The sequence below is a fragment of the Dendropsophus ebraccatus genome, chromosome 1 (genome assembly GCF_027789765.1).
Source record: "Dendropsophus ebraccatus isolate aDenEbr1 chromosome 1, aDenEbr1.pat, whole genome shotgun sequence".
Taxonomy (NCBI): Eukaryota; Metazoa; Chordata; class Amphibia; order Anura; family Hylidae; genus Dendropsophus; species Dendropsophus ebraccatus.
Genome location: NC_091454.1, coordinates 90,289,047 through 90,316,641, shown reverse-complemented (window position 1 = coordinate 90,316,641; position 27,595 = coordinate 90,289,047). Strand labels below are relative to the sequence as shown.

General features: G+C 44.4%; 1 protein-coding gene across 3 annotated transcripts in view; it reads right to left on the bottom strand.

Annotated features, from left to right (window-relative positions):
- CPM (carboxypeptidase M) overlaps positions 1-27,595 on the bottom strand; it is a 141,499-nt gene that overhangs the window by 2,710 nt on the left and 111,194 nt on the right. For all 3 annotated transcript variants that reach the window (XM_069955869.1, XM_069955863.1, XM_069955864.1), the window contains 4 exons: positions 7,847-7,944; positions 6,662-6,834; positions 4,416-4,600; positions 3,669-3,812 (listed from right to left, as the gene is read on the bottom strand). In XM_069955869.1, coding sequence (XP_069811970.1) covers positions 3,669-3,812; positions 4,416-4,600; positions 6,662-6,834; positions 7,847-7,944 — 600 coding nt within the window. The remainder of the gene's footprint in view (positions 1-3,668; positions 3,813-4,415; positions 4,601-6,661; positions 6,835-7,846; positions 7,945-27,595) is intronic.

The window sequence follows — 27,595 nt, the reverse complement described above, 5'->3', positions numbered from 1 at the left end:
CTGTGGATACATTTGGTATACCTGTTAGGAGCTTTCCATAGCATATGCTAAACATAGTGTGAATACACCATTATTCTAATAACCAAAACACATTACTGATAACTTGCTATGTGTTATATTAACATGAATGATGCAGTAATACTGATACAGAACTATTAAAATACCACTGCCCTGGAAATTCATCAGCCTGCGTTATGTGAATGAGACACACATTACAAAATGTCACAAAGCAGCCTGTTATCTGCTGATAGAAAATTTAATTTTCAGCAAACCTACCAGTAACAAAACTATGATGGCATCACAGTCTTCAATATATATATATATATATATATATATATATATATATATATATATATATATTTATTGCTTTGCCATGAACTCTTTAAAGTGTCAGTGTCATTTAAATTATTTGCAAAAATCAATAATACAAGCGATTTTAGGAAACTCTGTAATATGTTTTATTAGGCAAAAAAAAAAGCTCTTTTTGTACGCAAAAAGCTATTTTCCAGCCTCCCCCAGTGACTTCTTATCTGTTCATTATCAGGCAAAGTCTGATTACAAAGGAGCAAAGGGAAGACGGGTTTGCGAAGTCCATTATAACCTATGAAGGGGGGAGGGGGATGAGTGAGCAGACAAGAAGCTGTACAGTTTGGGGACTGTCTGGGAAGAAACGCTGGATTCAGAGGTCAGAAAGGTCACTGCTTAACTGGGAGCTTGGTTAAAGACGATTGCAGGATGTAGTGTTTTGAAGGACTGCCTTTTCTCCTCTGTGCTCACTCTCCGCCCCCCCCCCTTCTCCATAGAGCTGAACTCCTGCTTCTTCTGAAGTGAGGGAGGGGGGTAAAAAAAAACAGCTTTTTAACTACAGAAGCAAACTCTTTTGCTTAATAAAACCTATTACAGAATTTCTTACAATCGTTTGTACTACTGGTATTTATTAATTTAGTTACGCTTTAAAGCAATGTATTATGATGATACAGGGACTATATTTTACTAATCTAGTATAATAGTCCAACAAATCTGTAACTGAAATATACTACCCTTAAAGGGGAAGTTCAACAATGGACATTTGTCAGGAAGGAGGTGATTGGACATAACAACATGCGCCTACCTCACTGGCTCTAGGGTCGAGGCGGGACCCCGCTAGGGCTGCTGACTGGCTGAGCGAGACTGAAACGTCACAGGTCCCCGCTCAGACCAGAAGGCGGCCGGGGGACCAAATCATGAATCAGTATCACACCCCCTAGGTCTAGCATTTACACCGCTTTTTAAGATAAGGTTCCCACTCACATGACTATTCAGATGAATCAACCAAATGGTAAAATCCCCATAGCTCAGGAACGGGAAGAGGACTAGCACCAATCAAAAACAGTTAGATTCAGGACATCCAAGGCTACAAAAGTTAAAAATTTTTACTGTGTTTTAATGTAAAGCTGCTTTTGCATACAAAATAAGAAGCATCCAATTCTCACCTAACCATGCCCGCTGGGCGTTCGTCTGCGGTGTCTTATGGTCCCTTGTATAACACTACTCGCTACTTCTGAGACTCGTCTCAGCAGTGACAGCCGCTCAGCCAGTTTCTGGTCGCAGCGCTGTGCCGTCTCAGTCAATGATTGTCTTAACAAGCTATCATTGCCAAAATGAGTTTGTCTCAGAGGTAGCGATGGGAGCATTCAGCGGGAGACCCAAATACACTACAGAAGGACCCTGAGGTAAGATGAGAATAATTTACTGCTTATGCAAGAGCAGCATTATATATAGAAAAAATGGCCAGAGTACCCCTTTTAGTCTTCCTAAATTTATTTCTATGTAATATATGCTGGAAGTTTGAAACAGTAGTGTGAATGATTGGTCTCACAGCCTTCATATTATTTTTGGAAGGAATGGTTCCTACTATGGGAACTTGTACTGCCAAACCAAGGGCAGCATGAAATAATAACAGGCCCCTTTAGAACAAACAGCTATGGTCTACTCTGAAATTGTCTGCATTTTAAAGAAAGCATAATAAAAATAGCAACTGACATATAAAAAACAACAACTTTTGATATGTTGTAGACAGGGAGAAGAGAAACATTCCTAAAATGTACTAGCATCTATTCCCCAATTTTGATGAAATAGGCATTGAGAAGAATGGATCTCCTGAACACAGTGGCGTAGCTACCATGAAGGCAGACCAACTGCTACTACTATGGGGCCTGCGGGCAGGGCAACCCAGGTCCCCCTTGATAGATCACATGATCTGCCTCCATGGTACTAACGGAAGGCTCTTCTGGCATTGGCAGCTGCACTGTCCAATCCCCGGACCATGGACAGTGCTCTGCCGCTGGCGCTGTGAAGCTGCGCAATAAACATGCAGCAATTCCAGCGTTGTGCATCAATATGATGCCAGAAAGGCTGTAAGACATTGTTTACATTTTTGCGGGAAAGTACTCATACAGCTGTGCAGCTGTATCAGTAAACTCCAGTGAACATTTAAAGACTTTCAGCTTCTCCTGGCATCATACACGTGGGGGAGGAGGGCCCCTACAGTTTTTTGCTATGGGACTGAACAGAATAGAAATGCTGCATAATACAGTCCATAAATAGTAGATTAACATCAGCAGGTCCTAGCCTATGTTCCCACACAGTATATTTGCTTAGTATTTTGCAACCAAAACCAGGAGTGGATTAAAAACACAGAAAGGTCTAGTTCACACATTGTTGAAACTTAGTGGATAGCAGTCATTTCAAGGGGTTATCCAGCACTACAAAAACATGGCCACTTTCCCCCTACTGTTGTCTCCAGTTTGTGTGGGGTTTTGAATAGGGATGGTCCGAACCTGCCGAGGTTCGGGTTCGTATGAACCCGAACGCTCGGCAGCAGAATCCCGCTGTCTGCCTGCTCCGTGGAGCGGGCGGATACAGCGTGAGGAACGCCCGGAAAACTGGGATACAGCCTATGGCTATGGCTGTATCCCAGTTTTCCAGGCGGTCCTCCCGCTGGATCCGCCCGCTCCACGGAGCGGGCAGACAGCGTAAATCATTACTGAGGGTTCGGGTTCGTACGAAACCGAACTCGGTCCGGACCATCCCTAGTTTTGAAACTCAGTTCCATTAAAGTAAACGGAGCTTAATTGCAAACTGCACCTGAACTGGAGACATCAGTAGGGGGAAAAGTGGCCATGTTTGTGTAGCGCTGGATAACCCCTTTAATGGGAAATAACGGTAAGTCTTTTAAATTAGCAGCCGTTATTTGCCATTAAATGGCGACCATCCACTAAATTTCAGCAATGTGGGAACAAAGCCTTTCTGTGTTTTCAATCACTCCTGGTTTTGGTGGCAAAATACTGAGCAAAAATACTATACGGGAACATAGCCCTAAAGACAATTTAATATGGATGCCAATTCTTACACAAAGGCAGATGATGGTAAAAACAAGGACTGGCATGTTTCCTTTTAACAAGTTCAGTTATTTGCTTTGGTAATAGATTGTCTTCTCCCCATTTAAATGAACATGCATGCTCATCCAAGCTGAAGGTCCATGGCAGTGGAAAGGTTAGGGCAAATATCACTACCTTATGTGCATTATTTTTTTTAGCACAAGCTATCTGAGTATCTGCTTCCTTGAGTATCTTACACAAAAAATAAAGGATAAAAATGCTATATAATAGAAAAAGCTGGTGACTCACCTTTTACTTTGTACCACACAGCACCATTTGTGATTCCATTAGCAAAACCAGCCGAGTCAGGACAAGAATTGGCACTGGACATTTGGAGATTATTTTTAGAGTACAGTCCAGCTAGGTACGTCAATACATCAACATCTGGAGGTACTGTAAAGGAGATGCTAAGATTAGTTATATGCTCTAGTAAATTACCTTTAGTACTTACAGGCTCTGGTCTTAGAAATTTGCAAACTGCATGTACAAACACATTTCTCCGAAAAATACTGTTCTGTTCTTAAAGTGTCACTGTCGTTATAACTTTCTAAATCAACAGTAAAGCACTGAGCATGTTTGCAATAAAATTTTTTTTTTTAAGTAATCTGGAAAAACACTGTACTTCCTGTGTGAAGACTTTTTTTCCCCTTAAGATTCTAAACACAAGAAGTTCTGTGTTTCCCAGGCCATCTGAGCGCTCACAGAGAAGGCAGCCATGTGATTGATGGACACACTGAGCCGTGACTCTCTGTACTGGCTAGAACTTCATGAATTTAGTCTCTTTTTTTCAACCAACACAAGACTAAAAATCTGCCTTCTGGGAACTGGACCTGGCTTTGTTTTACAGCATTATAACAAACAAATTATAATTGTGAGTTGCAAACTTGCTTTATATCCCATCTTTGAAAGTTATAACGACGGTGACACTTTAGGTACAGACACCGTCCTTTCATTGTATATTATAGTTATTTGGGACACTGATAAGCAGCATCTTACCGTTATACGAGTTATCATATGGGTAGCTGGCAACCATAGCTCCACCATGGAAGTTAGCAGAAAGCACAAAACTTTCACTTTTAATCCAATTCATAACTGCCTGTGTTTCCGGCTGGATCTGATCTGTGTTCTCTTCAAATGCATCAGGAAAATTCCTGTTCAGATCATAGCCATTTTTATTGTACCTATTAATAGAAATCTGAAGTTACAGATAGAAGCTGAAAATACAAATGCTTTTTAAGGCTAGGTTCACACTACGTATATGTCCGGCCGCATATTTTTCGCGGCCGGACATATAAGTATCAAACTCTGGCCGGGACTTTACGCAAGTTGCGGCCGGATACGTACGGACCGCGAACTTATGCCCGTAGCGTACTTACGCTTCCCGAGCGCTCTTCGTAGCGATCTGACAGCGGTCTTTTACTTGGAAATCTTCGCCTAGCCCCGGACACCCCACAGAACCTTTTGGATCGGAACAAAAAGCTAGCAAAATGAAGAAATCACCACTATGTACGGGACCGCATGTTACGCTACGGGCGTAAGTTACAGCATTTCCGTCCGGAAACAATGGTCTGGTTTATTTTTTACGGCGACGCATACGATCCGGGCGTAAGTTCGTACGTAGTGTGAACTGTGCGCCCGTAGATCGTATACTTTCCATTGTACGCAAACTACGTAAGTTTCCGGCCGCTTATTCACGGAACGCGCTACGGCCGGAAACTTACGTAGTGTGAACGTAGCCTTAATGTGTAAAAATATATTAAGGCTGGTTTTACACTGGCTACATTTTTTATTAAGCAAAAATGCGGTGGCCAGATGCTAGCTGTGAGTCAATGAAATTTCATGAAATGCCATACTTTCCAGGATTTTTTTGTGGCGTTTTTTTTTGGCTCTGTGCCAGTTTTTCCAAAACAGATCATGCCGAGTTTGCATTTTTTTTTCTGCAAACAAAGGCGTTTCTCTCCCATAGAGTTCAATGGAATTTCTTCTGTTCATCTTAAAAACACCAAGGCAAAAAAGGCCACTCACACCTCAAGTCAAAAACATCTGAAAAAATCACCAAGATAATCTTTGGCACTTTGGAGTGCCTTTTAAAGGCCAGAAAAATGGCACAAAAAGCAGTGTCTGGGGGCACCTTAAAGGTACGGATGGCAATCCACAGGATAGCTTATCACTTATTGATGAGCATTTTGCATGAGAAAACCCTACAGTGAAATTCTGTCACCAAAGACCTCAAAGTTGCTTGTGTCACTCAATTTTCCTATTCTACATGGCCACATGTAAACTTTCCATACAAGGAAGCTGCAATTGTGAAAAGGCCAGTGTGTCAAATAAAGTGGCCATTTAGTATATGTGGTATGACACAGTAATATATTTCCCATGAAATCCTATAATGAGTGCGCCACTATTTTACCATATCACCTTTCTACCTATTTTAAATACCTCCATCACTCCTGGCATGTCTCTCGTACTAAATACATGCACTATTAAATAACAATTTTGGAACATATTTTCTTATAGCTCTCTGATGCGCTGTTCCTCTGTTATTTCTACTAGAAAAGTATCACCATATATGGTCTGGTATTATCAGCTCTGATTGGATAATGTCAGACACACGCCCCCAAATGGTAACGCCCAGTAGGTCATTTTGTCATAGATTTCTACAAAGAATAACAGAGGAACGGCACCTCACAGAGCTATAAGAATAGGTCATTTTATTTCATGGGAATTAAATGTATTTGCTAAAATGGACAGGACAAGAGTGGTGACCAGTCCTCTAGCAAGTGTTTCATGGTCTGTGGACACATGATTCACATTGGGTAGCAATGTATAAAGGTTTTATTTTAATGACTGTCTGCATGGTAATATCACTTTGATCCTTTGAATTATCTTAATTCTGTAAGGGTCCATGCTCACTTCATAAAGGTTGTAGTGGACCCTCTTGGTAGAATTGGCTAAGGTACATAGGAGCTATTTGGAAGCCTTAACCCTAATCATTTTTTCATCCAACACAACTGTACAGTTTAACAATACTCGTTTACCTACATGTTTCTACAACTGTACTATTACTATGGTGGAAATAATAATTTGCAAATGCAAAATCATTTATTGGTTCTTTATCTTTATTATCCTTTTATTACTGCTATGTATTTTTTATTCTCAGAACACTTGTTATGTGTAAATAGAAGTACACAATTTCTATCTTTGCATTCATACACTTGAGCAGAAATTGTTTGGTTACTTGCCTGCCAGTAACAGAGTCACAATCCCGAACCACTGACATTTCAAAGCCATCTGGGTTCATTGAAGGCATAATATGTATTCTGGTATTGGTAATCAATTGCGTAATGTTGGCATCCTTTTGATAATTTGTCAGTAGGTAGTCAATCAAATGGAGCATTAATTCTCTTCCCACTGCCTAGATAAGGGGGAAAAAAAAGATTTAAAACTTCTATATTATGTTGGCCCAGATTTATCAAACTGTGTAAAATAGCAACTGGTGTAAACTGCCCACAGTAGCCAATCACGGCTCAGCTTTTATTTTATCAGAGCAGAAAAGCTGAGCTGTGATTGGTTGCTGTGGGCAGTTTACACCAGTTACTATTTTACACAGTTTGATAAATCTGGGCCTTTATTTGTGTTTTGGGCTTTTTTAGCAGCCATTAGGCAATTCCACATGGGTCCACAGGGAAACCACAGGACAAATCTGTAGCAAATCATGTGGATTTGTGTTTTGTTTTTTTATTGCCGATGTTGATTACGCAAAAAATGTTTTTGTAATTCACAGACTTTAATGAGTAATCCACAGCAAAATCCACAACAATACTTTGCATGCAGATTTTGACTTTCACATTGAGTGCAATAGTGAAAATATAGCAAAATAGTCAGTGATCAATACAGTGTCCCTGTTATTCTAAAAAGTGTTTGGCATGTCACAGAGAGTATTAGTTGAGGTTTGAGTGTTCATCGCTATTTATACTCAGCCTTCTCTAATGTCTATTCTAATGCATTGGCAGTTATCCCCAGTAGTTCCGCTTCACTGTATTGCTGCTACAGTGCTAACTAATGCATCAAAATAGAATATCAGGGGTAAGGTGTATTCCACCAGCTACCCACTAGATGTCACTGTTACTAGATATTAGCCTAAATAGCTTGAGAAACTAACCCTTGCATGCAAAAGCTATTCAGACCCACAATGCATATAACACTGACTTCCTTAGCAAAGCACAAAACATTATAAACTTTAGGGGCATTGAAACTAAAACAAATATTAATAGATTTATGGGTGAAGAGTAAAATTTCCGAAGTCAGCAGGTTCTCCTGCAACAAAACATCCCTTAATTATGGTACAACTGATGAATAATTACATTTACAATTATAAATAAAACAAGAAACTGATGGTATTTTAGATATCTTCACTGGGCACATACCTCATTCCCATGCATATTTGCAATATACTTGAATTCTGGAATTCCAACTGTATGCACATTTGGGTATTTCCCCAAAACCAAAACCCAAAGATCTCTACCTACAGAAAAATAGGAAAGAACATATTAGAAATGTAAACATTCAAAAGCTCAGCCCTCTAATTTCTCCCTCCCTTTCCCCTTGTTTCCAATCCCCCACCCCTATAATTTTAGTGTTGCTTACTGAATAACACACATAACTTTATTGGAATGCTGATGCAGTGTGTAATATATATTGCCTTCTGCTGTATGTTATGTTTATGTACTACACAGTGGCACTGATTTACTAAAGCTATCTAACTCAGTTAGATTAAAATAAGATCGGCATAATAGCACAACAGTCTTATGCTGCGTTTACATGGAACGATTATCATTTGAATTGTCGCATAAACTATCGGATTTGAGCGATAATCATACTGTGTAAACACAGCAAACGATCAAACGATGAGCGAGAAATCATTCATTTTGATCTTTCAATATATTCTTAAATCGTCGTTCGTCGTTCTCTGAAATTTCGCAGATCGCTTTGTGGAAACAGTCTTTCACCGATTTACCCTTTGTAAAAGATGGGCTTAAGCGATCTTAAAAACGTTCGCAATAACTATTTTTCTTACGAATTTTCAAAAGATTTTTCTTACGATTTATTCATCTAAATGCTGATCGTTATAAAAACCAAATTGTTGCTTCAAAATTGTTAAACGATCAATTGGGCGAATTATCGCTCCGTGTAATTGTAGTGTTAAACTTGGCCCCTCCCCCGCCAGATGCGCATGCCTCTTAGTGGATCCGGCAAGTTAAGCACTTGGCGCAGGAATTGCAACCAAATTTACACCTGCAGCGAAGCAGGTGTAAATTTTTGCCTGGTTTACATCTGTTTGCAGATGTTAACCTTGATAAATGAGGCACGGAAGGAGGCCACACCTCTGCCTTGCCACGCCATTTCTGCCCTCCCATCAGGTGAGTGGGGGATATGGCTGGCGTACTCCACAGAAAAGGGGAGAATGTGCCCTTTCTCTGTCGCATATGCCACGGGTGTATTTTGATAAATGTCCCCCAATATGCATTATAACTGAGTGGTGCAAAAAGGAAGATAGTGTTACTGCAGGGTGAAAAGAGAGAATTATACTTTGTGGTCCCTAGCAGTAAGGTTCTATAAGTTAGGGTCATATTAGACAAAGCGTTTTTAACAACTAACCATAAACAATCACAAACAAGATTGTTTATCGTTAACCTAAAATCGTTCAACATATTACACAGAATGATAATCGTTAGTTGCGATCGTTACTACGATCGTTTACTCCATCTGATCCCAGCAAAACAATGAACAATGTGAAATTACACTGAGCAATTAGTGAACAATATGCGGAACTACAGCAAACGAATAGCGAACGGTTAACAATGATTTTAGGAACAGATCTAAATCAACGGTCAACATGCAAACGATTTTTTGATTGTTGCCTGCAATTAGGACAGTTATCATTTAAATTTAAACAATATAAAGATTTATGCATTTACACATTCCGTACATGTTACAGGACAGTGATCCGTGCCTTAAAAAAACTGACAGGTCCTAATACAGACCTGCAATTGAGACACAGATGCATTGCAGACAACTACAGATTCACGTCTACAGTGCTGTCTGTAGCTATGGGTCTGCGGCTATGGACAGCACTATGAAACATGTGAATGTCAAGGAACCAGGCATATTGAGGGGGTATGAGCAATTTTATTTTAGCTAGCATGGGTATGAGCCTAGGTTTATAGCCAGTCTGCAACTGGTTTATACTGCTACAACACAAGTCTATATACATATGTGCAGGTGGCCAATATGATATAGAGCTATTGTTACTGCCATTCGATTCTTCTCTACTTAGGCAGTGTCCACGTGGTTTTAACCAGTATGTGTCTCCTATTAGCTTTCATGTTTTTGCTATGATTTATTAAAGAGTATGCCCATTATTTCAAAAGAGGTTAATATAGGTTTTTTGGGGGCTACCAATTAGTCTCTTGGACTAAAGACCTGTAAGGTCAGCGCTCGCTTTCACCTCGTTCCCCACTAGCTGTCTGTGTTATAAGACAGCAATCGGGAGGGGCGGCCTAGACGATCATTAGATCGTCCGGGCAGCCCATTGAAGTCAGCTGCTGCCACTTCTGTTACACGGGCGACGTGTAGCAAACCATTGCTGTCTTGATCGTGTCATTTTCAACATGTTGAAAGACAACGATCAGCTGACATTGGGCATGATCATTGCCTTTTAACATGTCCTATTACACCAAGCAATTATTGGCTGAAACGGCCGGTAATCAGCCAAGTAATCGTTTGGTGTAATAGGGCTTTTAGACTGCCTCATCTAAGTTTCCAAAGCATTGCAATGGAATAGTGAATCTGCTCCATTCTCTCAACATAAGCTCCAACACAGGTGTGACTAGAGGCTTACCTTTACAACCATTGGCAATTGCAGACAATAGAGCTTTTTGCTTTTTGAATATAAATATAGTTCCTCGATGTTGTGCTGTCACAACAAATGACATCATTACACATTCCATAGCATGACTTACTGGTTAAAGCGGTTATGACAAAAATATACACACAAAGCAGTTTGCATGTCAGTTGTACATAGTTTTCAAAGGGAACCTGTCATAATTTTTACACAGCCATTGTGCCGGTCTCAGGAGGCTTTTTCCTGCCCCACCAGGCTTTACAGATAGATCTCTCTGTTTGGATAATCAGAAAGATCAATCAATCATAGTTGGTGGGGCAGGGAAGACCACCGGGACCATCCTGATGCCCAGTGTTGGACTTTTGTACCTAGAGCCCACCACTGGAAATGATCCCAGGCAACCGCCAATGAAGAACCAGTGAGAAATGGCATACTCACCCAGTCCCATCCTGGATTAATCTGTATTTGTGTCCACAATTCCCTTGTGAATAATCAGAACTCTCAGAATGTCCTATACAAATGAATCTCTTTGCAGGTATGCTGGGAGTTGTAGTTTCTGAGGGGTAACCCTTTAAAAAATGGTGGTTTTGTAAAGGTTCCTAGTGGCTGCAATCTTTGGTTTACAACCATCAGTCCTGCCGGTCCATCAGTTAATCTTGCTACAGTAACGGAAGTTATCAGAAGATTGTCTGTTCTTCTGTACTTCAAATCCCAGCATATTTTGAGGCCTGCAGCTCTGCGATCCTCCAGGCTCTCTTCTCCCTCTCGCTCAGTCACAGTGCCTCATTTAACTGTGAGCGGTCATCAGGAGCACTTGCACTTAATGGGACACTTACTGCACTGACAGCCAAGTGCGCCCTCCAAGAAGCTAACTGCTGATGCTTGCACAGTAGGCCACTCTAGCTTGGGATCAAGCAGATTCTTTAATTCCCTGGTGGGCTAGTCTGAGTCTGTTGATGACTCACGATTCTATCAACATAAAAGTGATCACAAGTTACCTTTAGTCCCCAGGTATAAAGATAACTACAGCAGATAACTCGTGGAGGGCTGCAATGTGTGGCCAAATAAAGGCTCTGTGTCTCCAGATTATCAACAAAGTTAATTATATTTGATTGTGTTTTATATTTGCCCTATTGACATCTATTAAGCCCTATTGAGTAAAGCCCTATTGACATCTATTAAGTTTAAAGTGTACCTCCAGCGTTGGTCTCCCACCTTTTCCACAAAAGTTCAGTCAGACACCTAGAGACTCAGATGGGAGACCAATGTTGTAAGTACACTTTAATGACACATGCAATTCTTGTGGCAGTTCTTGATGTAAGTTTTGAGCCAAAGTCAGAATTGGTTACAAGGTGACAGGTGAAGTATCTGTCTTTCCTTTATACTTTTCTTTCTTTTTAGCCTGCATTCTATTCATTCCCTATAGGGCTGCTAAACGTTTACAATTTTAAACAAGGGATAACAGACAGAAATACCCTATTTATGCACCATGACATAACTATATATCATGACAGCATTAATAGGTATGGTGAGCCCACTGTGGCTGCCGGCTGATTTGAGCAGCAAACTGCCACCATCAATAAATGGCACAGGGCAAGCTAATGCTAATAGGATGCTAAAGTCAAGGCCTTCTTTAGGCCTCTGTGGCTGCTATGACAGATCTTCAATCAAAGTCTGACACAGGCAGGATGTACTAGTAGATCACCAACTGAACAGATCAGTACATTACTTATGTATTACACTGACCTGTATACGCAACAAAATAATTGCTTAAACGAGTCCCTAAGGGGACTAAAAAAATTGTAATTAATACTGGTGTAATCATGGTTAGGAACTTGGGACAAGTAATTATACTATTTTGTGTTCACAAAATTGTTATTGTTCCCAAACAGGTAGAGGATACTACAATGATCGCCGCTATTCTCAGTCTCACCCCTCTCACTTCAATGAAGACAGTCCAGCAGTCTGTGACCCCACTCCTCCCTTTCCAGTGTTAGTATAAAGTTAGAACAGTGGCAGTAAGAAAATATTCTATCTCCGAGGAATACAGTCCCTATCAAGCGGTTAATTTACACAATCAAAGTATCTTACATATGGCTCTCGTATTCCCCTCACAGCACTATTTTGGATATCTCTACATTTCTATTGGTGCTAACTGAGGAACTGTGTCTTTCTTAAATGACTGAGGTTTTCTATAATGCCATTATCTTACAGGCAGTGATAAAATAGCTGGGTGTTATCGTGATACTGAGCTGCTTCTTCTGTAATCTAACTCTATTAACGGTGGTGTTTTTTTTTTTTTTTGTTTTTTTTTTTTGGTGAGAGGACTAGGAAGATTATAAGTGTTGGTAATTGCAGGTGATGGGACCAAAAATTAACAAAGGAACCAGTCCAGGGAAAGAAAGTGTTAAAACCTTTGGTAAAATAGACAAATTGTTTGATTCTCCAAATATGGCAGGTAAAATTGGGGGGATGGGGGGAAGGGGTCCACTGGTCGGGACATTGGATGGTTGTTTCCTCTTTTTTTTTTTTTTTTCTTCCCTTTTCTCATAATGTTTTTTTTTTTTTTTTTTTTCCCTTTTCTCATTCTGGTTTTACAAATTTTTTTTTTTCCCTTTCTACAAAGTTTTTTGTTTTTTTTTTTTCCCTTTTCTCATTCTGGTTTTACAATTTTTTATTTTTTTTCTCCTGTCTACAAAGTTTTTTTTTTTCTTTTTTTTTTCTCCTCTATTCAACGCGGCTGCAGCGAGTGGGTGAGTGCGGGAGGGGCGGCGGGGAGCTGCTGGGGGGGCTGCCCGGGGGATCGCTGATCGTCCAGGCAGCCCATAGGATATAGCAGCGTCTGCTGCCGATGCTCCTATTCAACGGAGCGACGGCAGCAGATCGCTGCTATATCAGTCGCTTTTTTTTCAACATGTTGAAAAACAAGCGACTGCAACGATCAGCCGACATGAACGATGTCGGCTGATCGTTGCACTCTATTCCACGGAACGATTATCGTCCGTAGCGGTCGATATCGTCCGAAAACGAACGATAATCGTTCCGTGGAATAGGGCCATTTGTCCGGTAGTCTTTGCTAGCTATTGGACTCTCTGAGCGTGCCAAGCGTACCCTGTATCTGTATCTCTATACCTGACTATTCTGATCTCAGCTCTTTTATCTCTGACTACAGTTCTGTATCCTGACTTCGTACCGCATTTTCCATTACATTTGACCCCGGCCAATAAAACCATTCCTTGGTCTTCATTTCGTGTTCTACACGAGGCGAATATTAGAAAACGTCGCCCAGTTGCCTGCAGTCACCTAGGGCTGTCTTGAGGCAAGCAGGTAGGGACAGCTGGGGGGAACCAGTCCAGGGCTCAGTGTCCGTTTCCTTCTCGTTCCATTCTCGATCATCCAGTGGCAGCCTAGAGGACACTGGTCTAAGTGTTGTATAAATCTATTTTGGTTTACAAAATAGTATAATTTTTTTTTTTTATTCCCTTTCCCTTCCAACATATCATTATTTTCCTGTTGAGTCAAACCTGCAGGGCGCCATTCTTTTATTTTAACTTCTACTCCTATCAACTATATCCTACCCTCCACCCTCTATAATTTATACTAACACTTATATCCCATTCACACCCCCAGGTCGCCGGTCAGCCGCGCCCCCCCCCCCCCCCGACACCGAGAGGCGAAGAGCCATGGAGCCGGGTCAAAATCCATCCCCACCCAATGCCACCATTCTATAACACAAATAAATAAAGAGAAAATAATCTTTGCATTTACCATTTCAGCGTGTTGATTTCATCCACTCTTCTAGCTCTTTACCTCCACCAGATATACCCCTGTCAAGGGCTTCACCAGGGAAGAACAGGCTGTATTTCATTCATCCCAACTGCCCATGAACCCGGTCCCCCAGGTCCCATGAGCAGCTGGCCCCACCAGTCCAAAAGGTCCCACCGCTCACGTATAATGAACAGCAGCCACTTCCGGGCGGTCAGGCTCCTCCACTTCCAACCTCCCATCCATACAACACCTTCTCTTTTAATTACCAATCGATTGTCTTGATTTCCGGCCCTCTCACTGCCATCCTCATGACACTCCTCTTCTTCTATAAATACATTAGGAGTAGAAGTTAAAATAAAAGAATGGCGCCCTGCAGGTTTGACTCAACAGGAAAATAATGATATGTTGGAAGGGAAAGGGAATAAAAAAAAAAAATTATACTATTTTGTAAACCAAAATAGATTTATACAACACTTAGACCAGTGTCCTCTAGGCTGCCACTGGATGATCGAGAATGGAACGAGAAGGAAACGGACACTGAGCCCTGGACTGGTTCCCCCCAGCTGTCCCTACCTGCTTGCCTCAAGACAGCCCTAGGTGACTGCAGGCAACTGGGCGACGTTTTCTAATATTCGCCTCGTGTAGAACACGAAATGAAGACCAAGGAATGGTTTTATTGGCCGGGGTCAAATGTAATGGAAAATGCGGTACGAAGTCAGGATACAGAACTGTAGTCAGAGATAAAAGAGCTGAGATCAGAATAGTCAGGTATAGAGATACAGATACAGGGTACGCTTGGCACGCTCAGAGAGTCCAATAGCTAGCAAAGACTACCGGACAAATGGCCCTATTCCACGGAACGATTATCGTTCGTTTTCGGACGATATCGACCGCTACGGACGATAATCGTTCCGTGGAATAGAGTGCAACGATCAGCCGACATCGTTCATGTCGGCTGATCGTTGCAGTCGCTTGTTTTTTAACATGTTGAAAAACAAGCGACTGATATAGCAGCGATCTGCTGCCGTCACTCCGTTGAATAGGAGCATCGGCAGCAGACGCTGCTATATCCTATGGACGATCAGCGATCCCCCGGGCAGCCCCCCCAGCAGCTCCCCGCCGCCCCTCCCGCACTCACCCGCTCGCTGCAGCCGCGTTGAATAGCGGCGGCAGCGAGCGGGGAACGAGGAGCAAACGAGCGCTAATAGCGCCCGTTTGCTCCTCTAAAACGACCCGTGGAATAGGGCCAAAACACTTTATAGGACACCAGGGACCTGGTGCAGCTCATGCTTATACCAGGCACCCAGGACACACACTACAAAGCAAAGGATGAGTGGAAAAGCAGAACGTCAATCACAGGCAAAATAAAGGTTAACTGTTTAATGACCAGAGGGAACTCAGCATGAAAGAGAGTGGTGGGGTAGAGAATCAATTTACCAGAGCAGAAGCAATTAGCTGTGTTCACACAGTGTTCAGACTGGTACAAATGAAACACATAATTCAAATACTAAATTGTGGCTAAGAGCTCAGTGTCGGCCGTATACCACAAACCATGGAGTACTCCGAGGTCTGAACAGGCACAGGCATGACACCAGGTTGACATGTCCATAGGGCTGTCTGCAGTTGCAGACCTGCAGCTGTGGTCAGCACAACTGATGTGCATCCGTAGCCATCTGTGATTATACAGACTCATTCATAAGTGAACTGCGGCCTGTATAATGGCCCCAGCACAGACATGTAACACCTATGGGTGTGTAAATGGGGCCATACAAATTAAAGTGTACCTGTCATTATAATTTTCAAAATCTAAATCAACAGTAGATGTGAAATGAAGCAAGTTTGCAATATACGTTCATTATTTTTTTTTTGTTATCATGCTGTAAAACAAAGCTGAACTTACCTGAAATCCAGGTCCAGTCTCCTGAAAGCAGATTTTCTGACTTGTGCTGGTTGAAAAAAAACAGACTAAACACAGGAATTCCAGGCCAGTACAGAGAGTAACAGCTCAACATGTCAATCAGTCACATGACTGTGCTCACATGGCCTGGGATACACAGGACCCCTTGTTTTCAGTTTCCTGTTTTTTGAGAACAGAAAGTCAGAAAACAGGAAGTGCCATGTTTTCCATGATAACTAAAAAAAATAATGGGGGAGATTTATCAAACATGGTGTAAAGTGAAACAGGCTCAGTTGCCCCTAGCAACCAATCAGATTCCAGATTCATTTTCCAAATAGTCTGTGAGAAATGAAAAGTGGAATCTGATTGGTTGCTAGGGGCAACTGAGACAGTTTCATGCTACACCATATTTGATAAATCTCCCCCAATGAATGTAAATTGCAAACTTGCTTTATATCACATCTACTGTTAATTTAGATTTTAAAAGTTATAACGACAGGTCCACTTTAATGAAAATGTCAACAAAAATAGCAGATGTGTGAATGTACTCGTAAAGGTCCTAAATGTCTGTGAGTAATATATGACATGTTCCCAGCAATAAACCTACAATTATTATTATTATCTTCATGCTCATAATGAACAGTCTATTAGTTTTTTTTTAAGTGTCCAAATGAGTTTTAACAAGCTTCACAGGGAATAATCAAACCAATTCTGTTGGGCGTTCAGCCACCACTCCTTGCTCTTTTAAAATAACACTTACTAAATGAGTTAATCCTTTTCCTCTCACAAAAAAAGTCAGGAAAAAAGTTAGAACTAATTTGTCAAAAAGTCTAATACTGCAATTTCCTTAGAGCAACAAACAGGGTTGACAAGTTTCTCCCTATACATCAATAGTTAAAGACCTTTAAAACAAGCTGTGTTAGGCAGAAAGAAGCTGGAGGAACTGCTAGGTTGGTTTTACACTAAGCTTTACTCTGAAATGACACACCGACTCATAGTGGTTAGTAACAAGGGAGTATGTTGGGATTTAAGGCTTAGGCAGCACAAGTCTCCTGCCAGACTCCCTTTAAGGGTACAAACCCACTTGACGTATTTGCTGCGTGAATCAGTGTTAAAAATAAGCAGGCAAAACGCAGGTTGGCTTTATACAATTGTTCTGTGTTAAAATACGCAATTGCGTATTTTTGAAGCGTGAAGCTACATGCGTTTTTCGCACAGGTTGTTAACAACTGATGCTTTGCTAACAACAAGCTTCACACTTCAAAAATACGCAATTGCGTATTTTAACGCAGAACAATCGTATAAAGCCAACCTGCGTTTTGCCTGCTTATTTTTAACACTGATTCACGCAGCAAATACGTCAAGTGGGTTTCTACCCTTAGGGTACCAACCCACACACCGTATACGCAGCAGATACGCAACAAATACGCAGCAGATTTGATGGTGCAGATTTGACGCTGTGTTCAGTTATTTAGATCTAATCTGCTGCGTATTTGCTGCGTATTTGCTGCGTATCGCAGCAGTAAATACGCTGTGTATACAGTGTGTGGGTTTATACCCTAAAGTCTAAAAAATCATAGTGACACATTTGAAGTTTTAATCTGTGGGAATCTGGGCACTGAGGCCAATTAAATGGTAGCTGCACTCTGCTGAGCACTACGTCCATTTGTGTTGCTAGTCACCACTCAGCTCTGCTCGAAGCAGTGTATTGATTACAGATGTACATAAAAAGTCTAGGAACTTTTTGAAAATTAGTACAAAACTGAGCAAAACTGACCACTCACGAAGGCACATGAATGGGCACAGAGATGTGTGGGAGTCTCATCACCTGGACTCTCGTAGACTTTTTAAAAAAAAACAACATGAGGAACCCTATAAGCCTTGGTCCTCATGTAGCTGCCGCAATTCAGCGGACGCTGCACCGATGTGCAACTTGACAAGGTTTGAAAAGTGACATAAAGAGGTGTTTGTGCATAATAAAATGTTTTATATGTTGCTGGGCATGTTGTAAAAGTACTACTCATCTATGTTTCCTGCTCCTGAAATGAAGAGGCAAAGCAGGATCAGACTGCTCAGTGGCTGAGATGGGACACTGCTTGGGACCTTCGGATAGCTGCTTTTAATCCAAGATTAAAAGTCCCGGGGTCCGTTTGGCAGGTGATGCAGTTATTGTCTTAAAAAAAACATCTTTTAAACTTGCAGCCTTGTGTCAAAATGGCGTGTCCTAGAGTGTCTATGCCCTAGGCTTGCATTGCCCCTCCGTACCTCCTCCCCGACCTATTAATCTATAGAAATGTCAATGGCAGGATTTCACCCATTCATCTCTTGTCTGAACAATGCACAGGTGACTTAATGATCCAGCACATGTGCAGTGTTCAGAAAAGTGATGATTTGCAGAAATCCGGCCTGGGGAATTCCTAATAGTGAAGAGGGCGGGGAGGAGGGACAGAGAGGCCGGGTAAGCCTAATTCATAGACACTCTAGGCCACACCAATTTGACACAGGGACAAGAAGTCAAATTGGTGTAAGGACAATTTAGGACAATAACTGCATCACCTGCTCAACGGACCCCAGGACAGATCTTGGATTAAAAGCAGCTATCTGAAGGTACAAGTGGTTTGGGGCGAGGGGGCAGATTGTGGATACAGAGTAGCAAAATGGTCCTCACTTATCCAGAATATTAGGCCATGTAATATTTCCCTTAGTCAGTGATCGTCTGAGTAGGCACTTAGTACGCATTAACCTCTTCCCCCAATATGACATCCAGGGACGTCATGAAAAGCAGTGCCAGACTCCATCATGACGTCCCTAGCAGTGATCGGGCAGCGGGAGGAGGCTGTCTCACTTAGCCTCCTCCCGCTGCCACTGCCCAGAGAGGAGCTGTGCTCCCCCCTTGACAGTTAACCTCATAGACGCCACGGCCGCGGCGTCTATGGGGAGATCTGCTTCCTCCCTTAGATCGGGTGATGCTGTGCCGCTGCTAAGCTCCCCCTAGGCACCCCTTCCCTGCCGGCGCCGGCATCCTAAAAAGTAAAAGGACATTCCCCAAATTACATCACCATAAAGTAGACATGATGTAGATGTTGCAGTAATAATACGTTTATGTGGATTGACTATTTTTCTCAGCGATTTTGAGTATAAAGAAACACATTTTTCAAATTTTTGCACAAAAGTGTTTTTTTTACAAAACACTACTGAGTGTATCAACAAAAGTATACCACGAACATAAAGAGGAATATGTCACGAAAAAACAATCTCCGTGATAGTTAAAAGCATTGCAGAGTTATCACTACATAAAGAGAGACAGGTCAGATTTGAAAAATAGGCCCCGGGCGTTAAGGCCAAAACAGGCGGAAGAGGCAAAAGGTTAAGATGAAAGCAGGTTGTGCAGATCAGTAGGAAACCCGGGCAGTGTGTGTGTGTGGGGGGGGGGGGGGGGAAGGTTTGAGCTATAAAGGATCTAATACATTTTTTCCTGGACAACCCCTTTAATTTGTTCTTTAACCAATTAGTTTTTTTAGGCTTGCTCAATGAGGCTTCTGTTGATCAGGAAGTTCAGTCGATTGCTGACCTTACTGTATGCGTACAGACATCTTTAATGACATAATAGAACTTTACTTTAAATCCCACTGTTTTTAAACAAATGATGGATACCCATGTAATAGACTGTTCTAGTCTGTAATTACCACTCCCTGCTTCTTCATGCAATTAAAAAGTAACAGAATCCCACCCAAGCTAATCCTCTTAACAATATTTACTTAAATACCATATTTGTTACACTCAGCAGAAAGCCTTTCTAATCATACAAATACAAATGTGACTCTTCCTGGGGGGGGGGGCGTGACCAGCTATGATCGTGTGAGGACGCTTCTGCCTGAGCTCCTCCAGACCCAGACCCTAATCTGCTGGCATCGGCCGCTTCATCATGGGGAAAACAGCAAAAAAGACCAGGGGACCTTCCTCAACCCGTTCTGCATCCCCCCGGGGGGATATCGGGACATATTTCACTCACCCGGAGCCGCCAGCATCAGCGCAGGAGACGGGGCCACAGGACACAGAACATGGCCGCCGCCATACTCCTGAGTCGCCAGATCCCCCCACCGCAGCCCGCACACGGTCATCTGTGGCCGCCACTGAGTGCCGACACCCTCCAACTGTCCCCACCGGCACCGATACCTATTCACAGCAGCAGAGGACGATCGCTCTGACCTCCTCCTAGCCGCCCGCACAATCCGCCATGTGCTCTGGCGGCCATCTTGATTCCACCTTGGGCAGCGTGCAGCACCCTCAGAACTCACCGGAGGAGCGACAGCAGCAGGCGGACACTAAGCTGAGTGTCCAGCAGGTACCTCCTCCCTCCACAGCGGCCCTGCAGTATGCTCCCCCATCTTTGGCGCTGCCTCCGCGCCGCTCCCAAGGCGACATCCCCATCCCTGGTTTGCACCCCCAGTGTCAGGCCGAATCAGCTGGGGGCCCCCCGGCCTCTACCCCCACCTGCACAACAAGGAGGACTTTCCCCTGCCTCCTCTGCCCACTGGTCCTCGGGTTCCTCATGGGGCAGCTCACCCCCGCATGCCACGACGTCTGCTGCAACCCACACAGTTGCCCTCATCCATGCACCGGCCACTGTGTCACCTCACAAACGCTTCCTGTCCCCTAGAAGGTTGCCAGAAGTACCCCCCTCCGTTGAGGGCACCACCCCCTATTTTCAGGATCTGCTCCCAACCTGCGACCTCCGGGATCCCTGACTTGTCATTTCCACTGACTCCCGGCCGCTCCTCAGTGTTGGAGGATAATGGACCAGTGTCTCTAGCGGATCTCAGGACTCTCACCCAGTCCCTTCCTACTAAAACCGACATTTCCACTCTGGCCAAGCAGCTGCTAAATGGATGTAAACATGAATTTGCGCAATTTCGTGCTGAGCTCACAACGGTCTCCTCCAAAGTGGATGTACTTTAATCTGCGCAGGAGACTACCTCCACTACTCTATCTGCTACGATACGATATTGAGAATCGCAATAGGCGCAACAACCTCAGGATCCACGGTCTCCCGCAATCCGTGCCTTCCTCTGATCTGTTTGCTGTGCTATCCACCATCTTTAATGACCTCCTGGAACAACCGCCCCAATACGCACATCGAGATAGATAGGGCACGCGCACAGGGCACTGCGGCCCCCTAGCCGAGACGACCAGAGACCCAGGGACGTTATTTGCTGCATCCACTTTTACTCCACTAAAGCGGAAATGCTTCTGAGAGCCCGACGCCGACGTAATGTCACCTACAGAGGAGCGCATTTGCTTATCTTACAGGACCTTTCCCGACACACCCTGGCTCAAAGGGCTGCCCTCCACCCGGTGCTGGACATTCTACGTGATCGCAATATCCCCTACTGTTGGGGGTTCCCCTTTGCCCTCATTGTTCGCCTGAATGGTCGAGTTCTTACCCTGCGGGCACCGGAGGACATCCCGGGATTCCTACAAGATCTCAACATCTCCGACATCACCATACCTGAGTGGCCCTAATTGCTGTCTTCCTCCAGGAATGCCAAAAGACCTCTGTCACCTCGATCTACCACCTCCACATCCGGAGGACCCCGATCCTCTAGGCGGAACAGCCCACGTCATGCCCCGGCTCCCGCCTCGCACTCTCCCACCCTGCTGGTTCCCGTGCCCGCCTCCCCTGAGTCATGAACAATATTTAGTATTGTAGGGATCTTCCCGGGGGATGGTGTGTTTGGACACAGTTCACAGCAGACTTGGACTTGTAAAATAACAGCTCGGCGTTTATTTGCAGCATAAACAGTCCATAACAGAAATATAGCAACACTGCGCTTTAAGAACAAAACAAAAAGGTCTTGCCCGTCTGGGCGCTAACTAACACAGCAGGTTACCTCTCTGACACTTCAGTCGGCAGTATTGCGGGGTGTGAACAGGCCCCAGCAGTGATAGAACTCCTTGCTCCCAGGAAACACAGCATGCAGGCTGTTCACCCTGGCTGAGAGCTCCCACCTGCATCTCTGTGGAGCTCTTACCTTCTCAGGCTGATTGCTCACCTGATGGCAAAACCCAAACTGGATCGGGGGGAGGGAATGGCAAGTCCCACTACCAAAACCTACCTGCCATTCCATGTAAATCCAGGCCCGGTAAAAATAAATAATAACTCAGCAGCATAACACTGCTGAGCAACAGATCCCTCCTGGACTTACCATCTCACACTATGCATCAGCCTAGGTGAGATGTACACCCCCTCGAACACATCTCCTGTGACATGTCTACATATCCCCCCCCTCTTTTTCAGACCGGAGGGCTGAGCGTTTTGTCCCCACAGACAGTGTACCCTTGATAGGGCGTCAGCATTCGCCTGTAATTTCCCTGGCCGGTGTTCCACAGTGAAATTGAAGTTTTGTAGGGACAGAAACCACCTAGTCACCCTTGCATTCTTCTCCTTGTTTATTTTCATCCATGTTAGGGGGGCATGGTCTGTCACTAACTTGAATCTCCTGCCTAGTAAGTAGTACTTCAGGGATTCTAGGGCCCACTTCACTGCCAGACATTCTCGCTCAACTATGGCATAGTTTTTCTCGGCCGGGGATAGCTTCCTACTCAAGTACATCACCGGGTGCTCCTCGCCATTCACAACCTGTGAGAGGACGGCACCTAACCCTGTATTAGAGGCGTCTGTCTGTACTAGAAACTCTCGCCTAAAGTCAGGGGTAACTAGCACAGGCTGTTGGCACAGGGCAGACTTAAGGCTTTGAAAAGCCTTCTCAGCCTCTGGAGTCCATGTCACCATTGCGGACTTCGCACCCTTTGTCAGGTCAGTTAGTGGGGCTGCAACTGAAGCAAAATTTGGCACAAACCTTCGGTAATAGCCCGTAATACCCAGGAAAGCTCTGACCTGTTTCTTTGTGAGGGGTTGAGGCCAATTCTGTATTGCCTCAATTTTATTTAGTTGTGGTTTCACTAACCCCCTTCCAATAATGTAGCCCAAGTATTTGGCCTCCTCTAAGGCTAGTGCACACTTCTCTGCATTGATGGTTAACCCCGCATCACTTATGGCATCTAACACCGCCTGGACCTTACAGAGGTGACTTTCCCAATCCGGGCTAAAAATGACCACATCATCGAGGTAGGCCGCGGAGTAATCACGATGTGGTCGCAGAATCAAGTCCATCAACCTCTGAAAAGTGGCAGGGGCTCCATGTAACCCGAATGGCATCACTACGTATTGGAAGAGCCCATCAGGGGTGGAGAATGCAGTCTTCTCTCTAGCCTTAGGAGTGAGTGGGATCTGCCAGTAGCCCTTAGTGAGATTGAGGGTAGTTATGTACCTAGCATTACCCATCCTTTCTATCAACTCATCTACCCTGGGCATGGGGTAGGCATCGAACTTGGAGATCTCATTTAACTTTCTAAAGTCATTACAGAACCTCCAAGTTCCATTGGGCTTTGGGATTAACACAATCGGGCTGGACCACTCGCTCTGGGACACCTCAATGACTCCTAGGTCAAGCATACGTTTTACCTCGGATGATACCGCCTCCCTCCGTGCTTCTGGTATCCTATAGGGCTTAAGGTTTACTCTGCTTCTAGGCTCAGTTTCCACATGATGACTAATGAGATGCGTACGCCCTGGTAGGTCAGAAAACTTGTCTTTATTTCTCTGCAGGAACTCCTTGGCTTCCTGCTTCTGGGACACTGATAGGGTGTCACCAATCCTGACCGGAGGGATTGGTGGTGACAGATGACCAACAGGCTTTGTCGCCACCAAGGATTCCCTGTCTTTCCAGGGCTTGATCAAGTTTATGTGATAAACTTGGAAAGGCTTCCTTCTACCTGGTTGGTGTACCTTGTAGTTGACCTCACTGATCTTCTCTACAATTTCATAGGGACCCTGCCACTTTGCTAAGAATTTGCTTTCTACCGTGGGAACAAGTATGAGTACCCGGTCACCTGGGCTGAATGTCCTGATTCTTGCAGAACGATTGTAAATTCTGCTTTGACCCTCTTGCGCCCTCTGGAGGTGTTCCCTTACTAGGGGCATTACAGTGGCTATACGGTCCTGCATTTGTGCTACATGCTCTATAACACTGTTGTATGGGGTGGACTCACTTTCCCATGTCTCTTTCGCTATATCCAATAAACCCCTAGGGTGACGACCATAGACTAATTCGAAGGGAGAGAACCCTGTGGACGCTTGGGGTACTTCCCTAATAGAAAACATCAGGTAAGGTAGTAAGTGATCCCAATCACGACCATCCTTTTCCACCACTTTTTTTAACATATGTTTCAGGGTTTTATTAAACCTCTCCACTAACCCGTCTGTCTGTGGGTGATATACAGAGGTACGTAGGTGTGAGATTTTAAACAGTTTGCATAGCTCTTTCATCACCTTTGACACAAATGGTGTACCTTGGTCGGTCAAGATTTCTTTGGGGATCCCCACCCTGGAAAACATATAAAACAATTCCCGTGCAATTGTTTTAGATGCAGTGTTTCTTAGGGGTACAGCCTCAGGATAGCGGGTCGCGTAGTCTAACACAACTAGAATGTACTGGTGACCCCTAGCTGACTTTACAATGGGACCCACCAAGTCCATTGCGATCCGGTCAAAAGGTACCTCTATGATGGGGAGTGGGACCAAAGGACTGCGGAAATGCGACACTGGAGCGCTAAGCTGACATGTGGGGCACGACTCGCAGTAATTTTTTATGTCAGCATAAATCGCAGGCCAATAAAACCTCTGGAGGACTCTCTCCTGCGTTTTATCTGTCCCCAAGTGGCCCCCAAGGACATGATTATGGGCCATGTCGAGTACCTGACGCCGGTACGACTTAGGCACCAGAAGCTGTTCCACAACCTCATCATTAATTTTAGTGACTCTATAGTAGAGATCATTAGTCATAGAAAAATGTGGAAACTTTCTCTCAGCTTCTGGTTCCTGAGGTACCCCATTCATAACAGTGACCTGCTCTCTCGCATTTTTGAGAGTGGGGTCCTGTAATTGTGCAGTACCAAAATTATCCCTAGACACCTCTAAGTCTGGAACATTCTGCGCAGTGGGAGGAGCCTCTTCCTCACCTGCCAGGACCTGCAAAGGAAAAGCATCATTTTCATCCTGTACATTTTTATCATTTACCGTGGGTAATGCAATAGACTTAGGGGTCTCCTCACTCCTTTCAGGGGATTGTTGTTTTCCCCATAGAGCCCAGAACAAAGGAAAATCACGCCCCAATATCACATTATGCATAAGATTTTTAACCACACCCACTTCATATTGTACAGCGCCTAGTTCAGTCCCGACATTAGCCCGTACTATAGGGTAAACCTTTGTATCACCATGTATGCATACCACACTCATATGTCTTGCTGGCACAAAGTCCCCAGTCACCAGGCTGGCATGCACCAAGGTGACAAGGCTTCCTGAGTCCAGCAACGCCTTAACAGGGAAGTCATTTACAGTAATGTGGCAGACTTGTGGTTCAGTCTCTAGTCCAGTGACTGCAACAAAAGACGGTTCCGCAAATAGCGACTGACGCCGGCTAGCGTCACACTCCATGGGCTCAGTGGTAAGAGGGCAATGGGCAGACATATGTCCCGTCTCATGGCATCTCCAGCACTGGATAGGGCCTGGTCTCCTTGGCAGGGAGTCCTTTTTAGGGCCACTTAGCCACCGGGGACCACCACCAGTCTTTTGCCCCTGAGACGCCTCCTGAGCGCTCTTCCCTCTATCAGCACCCCTCCACACTCCCCCAATAGATGGAAGTCTCTTACCAGCTGACGGCACAGGTCTGGCACTCCGGGGAGGTGACGGTGCTGCAGGAACATCACGGAGGTAGTCCTCAGTCGCCTGGAACCTCTCCACAAGGTTGACAAGTTCGTCGGCACTCTTAGGGTCACCTTGTCCCACCAAGCGTTGCAGATCAGCAGGAAGTGCACGGAGGTAGCGATCCATCACGACCCTCTCTAGGATCTGGGCAGGAGTAGAAGTGTCTGGCTCCAACCATTTTCTTGCCAGATGAATCAGGTCGTACATCTGGGACCTCGCTGACTTGTCCAGACTGTAGCTCCAGTTGCGGACCCTCCGGGCACGAACAGCAGCAGTAACTCCTAGTCGGGCAAGTATCTCTGCTCTTAGCCGAGGGTAGTCCTTGACCTCTTGCTCACTGAGGTCATAGTAGGCCTTTTGAGGTTCGCCTGTTAAATAGGGAGCAATGACCTCTGCCCACTCAGTGGAGGGTAACTTTTCTCGCTCAGCCACACGCTCAAAGACAGTTAAGTAGGCCTCAACATCGTCATCAGCAGTCATCTTTTGCAGCGCACGCTGCACAGCTCTTCTCACAGACAAAGTCTCTGGCGCGGCTACGGCCACTGGCTGTGGATTAGCACCTGCAGACGCCTCTTGCTTTGCTATCAGGTGCTCAATGAGTTTCTGTTGTTGAGCCATTGCCTGTTGATGTGCAGCCATTGTCTGTTCATGGCGCAGATTAGCGGCTGCCTGATCCTGTTTAGCGGCTGCCTGAGCCTGTTGTTGTGCGGCCAATGCCTGTTGTTGTGCGGCCAATGCTTGCTCATGGCGTAGGTTAGCGTCTGTCAGAGCCTGTTGTTGCTGCATATTAGCCTGCTGCTGTTGCAGACTCACTTGCATTAGCTGCTTCATCATTTCCTCCATGTTGCTTGACTGTTTTTGGAGTGAAGCCGCAGCCTTCACCCAGGACATAAGCAGCTGTAGCCAAGTTGATGCACACCGTTGCCCCTAGCAACCGTTTTGCCCGCTCCGCAGCACCAATTGTAGGGATCTTCCCGGGGGATGGTGTGTTTGGACACAGTTCACAGCAGACTTGGACTTGTAAAATAACAGCTCGGCGTTTATTTGCAGCATAAACAGTCCATAACAGAAATATAGCAACACTGCGCTTTAAGAACAAAACAAAAAGGTCTTGCCCGTCTGGGCGCTAACTAACACAGCAGGTTACCTCTCTGACACTTCAGTCGGCAGTATTGCGGGGTGTGAACAGGCCCCAGCAGTGATAGAACTCCTTGCTCCCAGGAAACACAGCATGCAGGCTGTTCACCCTGGCTGAGAGCTCCCACCTGCATCTCTGTGGAGCTCTTACCTTCTCAGGCTGATTGCTCACCTGATGGCAAAACCCAAACTGGATCGGGGGGAGGGAATGGCAAGTCCCACTACCAAAACCTACCTGCCATTCCATGTAAATCCAGGCCCGGTAAAAATAAATAATAACTCAGCAGCATAACACTGCTGAGCAACAGATCCCTCCTGGACTTACCATCTCACACTATGCATCAGCCTAGGTGAGATGTACACCCCCTCGAACACATCTCCTGTGACATGTCTACAGTATCTAGTAGTTATTGCTATCCCTTGTTATTGTTTGATCAGTTTCAATGTTTATTAGCCGATTTATGCCTAGGTATTGTTTGCACTTCACCATCTGGGTCTGTGAGAGAGCCTTGGGTCTTTGCATTTACATGTCTGGCTGTCTCTTCCCCCCAATAGGTGGGAAATTCAACCTGGGCATTCCCAGGTCTGGTAGTACTCAGTTTAGAGTTATTACAGCATGCGCTGCAGTTTTGCCTTTACTG